Here is a 9,693-nt window from a genome sequence, read left to right as displayed (position 1 = left end):
TTACAATAGATACACAAAATGTATGTATCTTATCAAGAAATTGAAGAATATTTCCTGTAAAATCCTCATGTAACAATTAACACATAATTTTGAAAAACAGCACATATCTAATTATGCCAAATCCCTCCTTGTATGTAATGTGCCTCATATTCTTGAGATAAAAAGAAAGAATTGACGATAAACATATTAAATTGTTCTAAACTTGTGTTTATTTGTGTGATGTAATATAATAATTACAGGATTTCATTGAATTGGAACAGAATCACTGCTGAAACCTGACTCTCTGAGAGTAATAAGAATTAGAAAAGAATAAAAGAAATCGTTGATCGTTTTTAGTATTTATTTCATTCTGTAAAATCCTAATTTAACAATTAACACTTAATTCAGAGTAATACCATACATCTAATTATGTAACATGACAATTAGCCAAATATCTTCTTGTAGGTAATGGGAACGGGCCTCTTTTTCATATTCTTGAGATGAACATATTAAATTATTCATGAACCTGTATATTTCTGTGGTATAATATAATAATTATAGTAATGTAATTATTATACTGCATTTATTAATTAAATAATAATTCATTTGGATTATATTGGGTCTAATTATGTAACATGACAATTAACCAAATATCTTCTTGTAGGTAATGGGAACGGGCCTCTTTTTCATATTCTTGAGATGAACATATTAAATTATTCATGAACCTGTATATTTCTGTGGTATAATATAATAATTATAGTAATGTAATTATTATACTGCCTTTATTAATTAAATAATAATTCATTTGGATTATATTGGGTCTAATTATGTAACATGACAATTAACCAAATATCTTCTTGTAGGTTATGGGAACGTGCCCCCTTTTCATATTCTTGAGATAAACATCTCTTTGTGAGATGTAATAAAAATATTAGAAAAGAATAGAAAAAAATCGTTGATCGTTTTTAGTTGATATGTACATATTTATTTTATAAGCCCCGCAGATTTTAATTGTGAAAATAAGTCATTTATATTAATGTTAGGAGCTTCACTTTGAACAGAGACCGTCGCTTGTACTGTTGAGGAGTTCTGCGGAGTTGAAACCTCTTGAACTGGATTATGATGTGATGAAGCTTTATGCATGTGATGAAGTCGTTGCTGTTCATTTGGTATGTGGTAATGTTGTTGCTGCTGTCCAAGTTGTATGTGATGATGTTGCTGTTGTCCATGTTGTATGTGATGATGTTGCTGCTGTCCATGTTGTATGTGATGTTGTTGCCCATGCTGCACAGGCTGTCCTGGTAGACCATGTTGCATACGTTGTTGCTGTTGCGGAAGTCCATGTTGTATACGACGTTGCTGTTGTGGACCCAGCTGAATTGGTTCCAATGACGGTTGCTCCATTCTGGGGTGCTTTGTAACAGATTGTACCATTGGTTGCGGACCTTCGTCCATTTTTCTTTTACAATGAGAGGATGCCTTCTTCATTTCTCGATCCTTTAACTCCTGATAACGTTGCCTCATACTTACTTTGGGTTTCTCTGTTTGTTGCTTTATTGCAGTTTGTAAACGTTCCAGTTCTTGTTGAACCAATATCATTCGGTTATCGATTTTAGCTTTTTCTTCTTCTATCCACTTAATTTGAAGGGCTGCTTCTTCCTCTGGGGAAGAGGATGGGAATTGTGGTAACTGAGTTGGTGCCATTATAGATTGTTGTGTTGATAAAGATTAATGTTTAGCGATTCTTATACAAATATGTTACAGTACAGGTATAATTAAGCCTCTCTTGTACCTATTAATTCCTTTGTGAAATATAGGTTAATTCTGTTTAATTTAGTGCAAAAAAAAAAAAAATACAAAAGAAGCATATAATCGAGGTATTTGCTTAAGTTAAAGGTTAATAAGGTGAATTACTTTTCCTATTTTTAATATTTCTTCCGGTTTATTGAAGCTTAATGAGCTGTAAATGTTATGGGTTTTTCAGTCAATAAAACACTATATTATTCAACAGTTATATATATTAATATAAACATAAAAAAGCAAATATGTACTAAGGGTACATATAAAACATTATATAAGAATGCATTTAACAACACGTAACACGATTAATTGCCTTAGAAGTTGGACGGAGATAGATGGAGACTAGATAAAAGTATCAGTTAGTGTCTGTGTGGTCCATGAATGGTCTTGAAACGCCTGGTTAGTAATTTTTTGTTTCTGGTCGATCTCTGCAACAGAAAAAACGAGCTGTAGCACAAAAAAGCTAATCCATCAATACCTTGGTGGCTCAGCATCATAAATTGGATCGGGACCTGTCGCCGCATAACGTACAAGCGGCCCAGACCGGTCGAATGAAATATTTACGCGTTTTAAATGAACAAGTCGCACAATTTGGTGTACATTATCAAACGGACCGGTTCGTAATTTATTTAGGGGTTCAATTATCGAGTCCAGACCTGGCGTGCGGGGCGGTAGACGATGGAAGACGCGGCACCGAACAAACACCGTAAATAAGTAATAATGTGGAGGCGCGACAAATATTACTAATGTATCTCTCGAAATCCATTCGGTGTGTGGCTTCGGAAATCCGATTATCGAACTATGTGCCGTTTCGATCGGGTGTTTCATCTTGAGCAGATGAAAATCCGGCACGTACTGCATCTATGGATTATCATACCAAATGATGCGGTTCATCGATTTTTCACTTTTCACATCTGGTTGGTTTTTGTTGGAAACAATTAATGATTTTAATTCATAAATATTACCTAGACAATGGTTTCATAATTTAAAAAAAATAATTATATAATTTCTTTCTACATAAATCAAATTAATTTGTACTTAAATCTATTCAATTAGTTAATACCCACAATTCATTTGAAATTGATAATGTTTGGTGTTTTAAACGAGATTTCATTTCGTTCCAGTTTTCTATTTTAGATTACTGATGCTTTCTATTTGTCTGTATATAAAAGGAGTTTTTAAGACGTTTTCTTGTTGTATTTTCAATTGAGTAAGTTGTTTCATATTAGTTAATAACATTATTGTAAACCAATTTTCAGCAGCGTATTATGTTTTCAGCGATCTCAACAATATTTGTTTGTATATAAATGGAGTTGATTTTTTTTGATAAGACGTTCTCTTTTTGTATTTTCAATTGACTGTGTTGTTTCATATATATTAATAACAAAACCCACAAACAACAAGTTACGAATTTTACAGTGATACACCAAAATTCAGTTTCTTGACGATTTAGTAAGAAGTAGAAGAAGTAAGAAAATCACACTTCAATAATTTTTTTTGTTGACATCTGTTTAGTGATATTGGTGTTTTTGTACACTTGTTCATCAAGTTTCAATGTTTTTTCTTTTCTGATAAGTTTCAAAATTTGAAAAATTTGAGAAATTTGAAGAATTTGAGAAAATTGAAACATTAAAAGAAAGAAAAATCAGAAAAATTGGGAAAATTAGAGTTAAAAAATATGAAAAATTTGAAAAATTTGAAAGGTTTGAAAATTTGAAAAGTTTGAAAAATTTGAAAAATTTGAAAAATTTGAAAAATTTGAAAAATTTAAAAAATCTGAAAAATTTGAAAAATTTAAAAAATTTGAAGAATTTGAGAAAATTGAAACATTAAAAGAAAGAAAAATCAGAAAAATTGGGAAACTTAGAGTTAAAAAATATGAAAAATTTGAAAAATTTGAAAAATTTGAGAAATTTGAAAAATTTGAGAAATTTGAAAAATTTGAAAAATTTTAAAAAATTTGAAAAATTTGAAAAATTTGAAAAATTTGAAAAGTTTGAAAAATTTGAAAAATTTGAAAAATTTGAAAAATTTGAAAAATTTGAAAAATTTGAAAAATTTGAAAAATTTGAAAAATTTGAAAAATTTGAAAAATTTGAAAAATTTGAAAAATTTGAAAAATTTGAAAAATTTGAAAAATTTGAAAAATTTGAAAAATTTGAAAAATTTGAAAAATTTGAAAAATTTGAAAAATTTGAAAAATTTGAAAAATTTGAAGAATTTGAAAATTTTGAGAAATTTGAAACATTAAAAAGAAAGAAAAATCAAAAATTGGGAAAAATATAATTAGAAAAATATGAAAAGTTAGAAAGAAGAAAAATTAGAATTAGAAAAAAATTGAAAAATTCGAGAAATTTGAAAAATTCAAACAATTTCAAAAATTTTAAGAGTTCCAAAAATTTCAAAAAATCGAAAACATTGGAAAATTTGAAAAAATTGGTAAATTTGAAAAATTAAAAAAAAGAATAATTAGAAAAATTAGGAACATTAGATAAAAAAATAAATAATAATAATAAAAATTTCAAAAGTTGGAAAGAAAAATTAAAATTAGAAAAAAATTGAGAAATTTGAAAAATTTAAGGAATTTAGACAATTTAAAAAATTTCAGGAATATCAACATTATAAAAAATTTTAAAGATTTCGAAAACATAAATAAAACGTAGAAAAAGCATAAATATTGACAAAAAGCTGAATTTGGGTCTACCACTATAAAATTCATAAATTCATAATTTGTTGTCAGTTTTGAAACATTTCAAAATAGACTTAAATTTGTGGTTTCTGTTACTCCTAGAATTATATGTGAATTCTTTGTTCGAAAATACTTCCATAAAAATATTTTGTTTAATGTTTCAAAATTTATAAGAAGATTATAGTGGGATTTATAAAAGATTTTTTTTCCAATATTGACCCACAGTTTTTTTATTTAAGTACAATTAAAGTGGACATTTTAAATCACAAAAGCCTAATATTCCCAACTTGTGAACACGCCTTTATTGTTTTAACCATTCAAGACGAACTTGTAAAAACATTGCCAAAATTTATCAGTTATTTTCCGACTTAATTAACGGTTTTGTCCGCGCACACCGTCCCGAATACAAAGTGCGATCTGTCGTGCGGCAAAAAGACCGGTCTCGAATTTCAGCGCCTGTCCCGACTGGTAATTCTTTCGGGTCACCCTGACCCATATCGGTCTGCCGTAACATGTAATGTTTGACGTTTATTACAGCGACACTTCGCCGTAAATTTACCGCCCTTTCGTACGTCACTCACCTCAAACTTAACGGCTTGTTTAGACTCGTAATTCTTCTTGGCCAACGCCACCCTAACCCATTCCGGCTTGTCCGAAATGGTGATGTGGAGCAAGTAGCGGACGCCGAGCAGCAAGTGTTCGAGGAACACGAACAGCAGGAACCACTCCACCTCGCTCAAATCCGGCGCCTGCTTCCTCATTTGCGGGCTCAGGTACAACAGTCCGCAGTTCGTCATGATGGAGAGGACGCTCAGAACCTCGAAGCATCGCTGAAACGAATTTCATAAAAAGGTTTTTATGAGTATTAATGTTCTCCCTTGGTTGCACAGCATTTTCTGCGAACACAACGTAAAAGCGAGTGTTAACACTGGCTACGTAATTAGAATGTTTCCCCGAGAGACTTGTAATTAAGGGGTGCGGTAAAAATTCTACTAACCGAGATGTTTTTAACGATGTACCAATTAAGGAAAAATATAAAATGGGATTATTAAGGCTCATTCATTATGTGGGTGTGTTTAACTAACCTGCCAGGCTCCGATATCCTTAACCCTCCTGCTCATTGGTCTCTGGTAGATCTTGCAGAGTTTGAAGGCGTCAGCCCTGATTTCGGTGAAGTTATTGATGACCGCCCAGAGGGCAGCCAGTGGATAAACGGAGGAGAACATGAACACGTAACCGAATTGGATGAACAGCTCCAAATAGTCATCGAACGTGCCTTCGTACTCCTCCATCACGCACTCTTGGTTGACCTGGGTGATTCGGGGGTCGTCACGTTGGATTTGAGGTAGATTGTAGGTGATTTGGTCGAAAGCTTCGCTTCTTGATATCTTTTGCTTGGGTGACTTGGGGTGCTGACTTTTGTACGACATTACCTTTTTAAAAGGTCCAAAGTTATTAATGGTTTAATGGAATTGGTTAAGACTAGATTAACTAACTATTATGGAAACTATAGTTGTTCGGGTTTATATTTCCTGACGTTTCGCTTGCACCAATGGTTTTTGAGCACTGATGTTCATATTTTATCAAGCTTCAATGTTGCTTCTTTTCTGTTGAAGTTGTTTCCGTGTGAAAAATTAATAAAAAAACGTTAGAAAAATTAATTTGAGAAATTTGAAAATTTTTTAAAAAAAAAATATAGAAAACATTAGAAAAATAAGGAAATTAGAAAAATATGAAAAATTTGAAAAGTTGGAAAGAACAATTATTAAAATTAGAAAAATTTGGAAAACATAAGAAATACTAAAATAATTAAAAAAAAAATGAGAAATTTGAAAAAGTTGAAAATTTGAAAAATTTGAAAAATCCCAAGTTTCAGAAATTTGTAATGGAATTAGAGAAGGAGAACTAAATACCGTTTTTGGATGTCCTAATAAAAATAGTGTTTTTACACTAACAAATTTTGAAAAGTTGGAAATTTAAAAAATTTAAAAAAAATCAGAAATTTGAAAAATATGAAAAATTTTAAAAAAATTAGAAAAATTAAAAAAGTCGGAAAAATTATCAAAATTATAAAATATTACATAAATTAGAAAAATTAAAAATATTAGGAAAATTAATAAAATTTTGAAAGATTATAAAAATTTAAAAAATAAAAAAATTAGAAAAATCAGAAAAATATACGAAAAATTTGAAAAATTAGAATTAGTAAAAATTTGAGAAATTTAAAAAATTTGAAAAAATTAAAAAATGAAAAATTTGAGAAATTGAAAAATTAGAAAAATAAGAGAAATTAGATATATTAGAAAATTGTGAAAAATTTGAAAAATTATAAAATTAGAAAAATTTAAAATTTGAAAAATTTAAATAATTTGAAAATTTTGAATTTAACAAATTTCAAAATTTTCAAATATTTAACAAATTTCAAGTTTCAAAAATCAGAAAAATTTAAAAAAATTACAAAAATATTTGAAAAATTTGAGAAAATTAGAAACATTGGAAACATTAGAAAAATTAAAATAATTAAGATAATTAGGATTAGAAAAATTAGAAAAATATGAATATGAAAAATCAGAAAGAAGAAAAATTAGATTATGATAATTTTGAAAAATTTGAGAAATTTCAGAAATTTGAATATTGTAAAAAACTTTAAATATTTAAAAAAATTCAAATTTAAAAAATTCAAAAATAAGAAAAATTGGAAAAATTAGAAAATTAGAAAAATTACAAAAAATAGACAAATTAGAAAATTAGAAAAATTTGAAATGTTTGAAAATTTTGAAAAGTTCAAAAAAATTCAAACATTTCAAGAATTTCTAGAATTTCAAAAATTCTAAAAAATTAGACAAATTTTAAAAATTAGAAGAAAATAGGGGCAATTAGAAAAATATTTTAAAAATTATAAAAAAGAAAAATTAGAAATATTAGAAAAATATGAAAAAATATAAAAATTGGAAAAGAAAATTAGAAGAATTACAAAAATTATAAAAATTTAGGAAAATTAGAAATATTATTATTCGAAAAATTATAAAAATTGAAAAAATTAAAAAAATATAAGAAAAATTGGAATAATTAAAGAAAAATTTGAATAATTTGAAAAATATGAAGAATTTGAAAACTTGAATTGACAGATTTGGGAAATTTGAAATATTTGAAAAATTTAAGAAATATGAAAAATTAGAAAAAAGAAAAATTAAAAAAATTGGAAACATTAAAAAAAATTAGGAAAGTTAAAATTAGAAAAATATGAATAATTTGAAAATTTGGAAAAAAGAAAAAATTTGAAAAATTAGGAAAATTAGAATTAGAAAAATTATCAAAATCAGAAAAATTTGAAAATTTTAAAAAATTGGCAAAATTATCAATTAAAAAAATTACAAACATTTACAAAAGAAAATAGAAAATTTATTAAAATTAGAAAAATATAAGAAAAATTAAAAAAAATTTGAGAAATTTGAAAATGTTGAAAATTTTGAAAATTTGGAACTGTTGGATGGAAATCGTAAGATAAAATACACAATTGCTTGTCTGACAACATCATGATTAGGGAAGCAACTGAAATCCATAAACACGGAAGCAACTCCAACAAAAAGAAGAAACATTGAAGCTTGATAAAATATGAACACCAGTGCTCAAAAACACCAAACCACTCGCTACAGAGGTAAGAACGGCCAACGAACATAACGAAATTTCTAGAACATTAGTTGTCCAAGTGACACGAACCATATCAGACCTCTGAAGATGCTAGCCACTCGTACTAGGGAAACGTCAGGAGATAATTCCACCAAACGTCGACCAATAAACCCGAATAACTATATATAGATTTAATGGAATTGTCCAGTCCTTACTTGAAAACTGTAATACTTCATGATGAGCGGCAGCACCGTCTCCTGCAAATTGCATATCATCTGGGAGATAATCAGCATCGTCTGCACCTGGCTCTTGAGCATCTCCATGTCCCTCGTGATGAAGGCGATGTAAAACAGCGACATGAAGTTGTTCACGAACTCGAACAGAACGAGTTTCGTTACCCGATGCCTGTCATACTGTGATTGAGTGCGGTGATTCTCTGCGAACGGATAAAACTTTAACGGGGACTGATAAATAATTCAGAATGAAGACGTTTCCGATTTTAAAGCGCGATACAAACGACAAAGGGGGGGCAATAAATCCCACGAAATGCGTCTCGTGTCTCGGAATTAAATCAAACTTTTCATTAGACGGCGACGGGGTTGAATTTCGGGAATTCGTACGCTTCGAGGAAAGAGGCGAAGCTATTGAAATAACTTACCCCATTCCGTCAAATAAGTGGCCAGTTTTCTGTAATACATGTTAAGAACGAAGACTAGAATGGAGTAGATAATGCTTGGTAACATTATGTATTGTTGATAAGACTCGTCCGATTGTTTGATGTAGTCTTCGGCCCAAAAGGACGCCAACATGACCACAAACGCCCCCACCATGCACACGAACACAATCGGCATTGATACGCAGTACATCTAGAAAAAATTAATTGTTAAAAAATTAATGACAAAGAACTGAAGACTCACCTTGACGGTGGTTAAATATCTGGGTGCTTGCGGCTGGATCCTCCCCGACACAGCATCCACCCCCATGGTACCCCGAAAGTTGGGTCTCGGCTCGTCCAAGCTGGTCATTCCAATCGTGCCCCATTTGAAAGCAAGCTCGTTGCTCTTCCGCCTCCATATCTGTAAATTTCCTCATGCTTTGTAACTGACAAGTCAAGACAATGGGTCATTGTTCAAAAACAAACAGTCATCGCGATACGTTCGGTGAAAGGATCTGCCTAAGAACTAAATATTTAATTAACTTCCATTTAATTTTGTCCGCGTGACTGAGTACTCTCGAAATTTAAAGTGTGTTAGAATAAGAAACTTAGCCTCGGCACTTCATAACTTCAAGTGGGCCTATCTGTGAAGGGTGACTCTTAGAATTTTAGTAATGACATACCAAGATTTAAACTTGTTTCAGAACGTGCGGGGCCAATGTCTAGTTCACTGCTGGGTTTTTAATAATTGTTTTTGTTCTTATTTCGTGAAAGAAAAAAAAAATTATAAAAATGAAAATAATAGTTAGAAATGTTTTTAATTAAGGACTTTATTAATAATAATTAATGACAGAAGTGATAAAAATTAAATAAATTAAAGAACGAAATAAATAATTAATAAGATAAAATTGCTAAAAAACTCCTAAAAATCATAAAAATC

The 9,693-nt window shown here is 29.6% G+C and overlaps 1 protein-coding gene across 2 annotated transcripts in view; it reads right to left on the bottom strand.

Moving 5' to 3' along the window:
* Positions 1–1,979: 1,979 nt before the first annotated feature.
* Positions 1,980–9,693, bottom strand: part of LOC109605411 (anoctamin-10) — a 28,552-nt gene continuing 20,838 nt past the window's right edge. For both annotated transcript variants that reach the window (XM_020021980.2, XM_049966355.1), the window contains 6 exons: positions 9,016–9,174; positions 8,757–8,964; positions 8,314–8,534; positions 5,554–5,901; positions 5,050–5,298; positions 1,980–2,207 (listed from right to left, as the gene is read on the bottom strand). In XM_020021980.2, coding sequence (XP_019877539.2) covers positions 2,139–2,207; positions 5,050–5,298; positions 5,554–5,901; positions 8,314–8,534; positions 8,757–8,964; positions 9,016–9,174 — 1,254 coding nt within the window. In that variant the 3' untranslated portion in view covers positions 1,980–2,138. The remainder of the gene's footprint in view (positions 2,208–5,049; positions 5,299–5,553; positions 5,902–8,313; positions 8,535–8,756; positions 8,965–9,015; positions 9,175–9,693) is intronic.

This window comes from Aethina tumida, chromosome 4 (genome assembly GCF_024364675.1).
Source record: "Aethina tumida isolate Nest 87 chromosome 4, icAetTumi1.1, whole genome shotgun sequence".
Lineage (NCBI taxonomy): Eukaryota > Metazoa > Arthropoda > Insecta > Coleoptera > Nitidulidae > Aethina > Aethina tumida.
The sequence above is the reverse complement of the archived record's forward strand: the minus strand, read 5'-3'. Positions and strand labels throughout refer to the sequence as shown.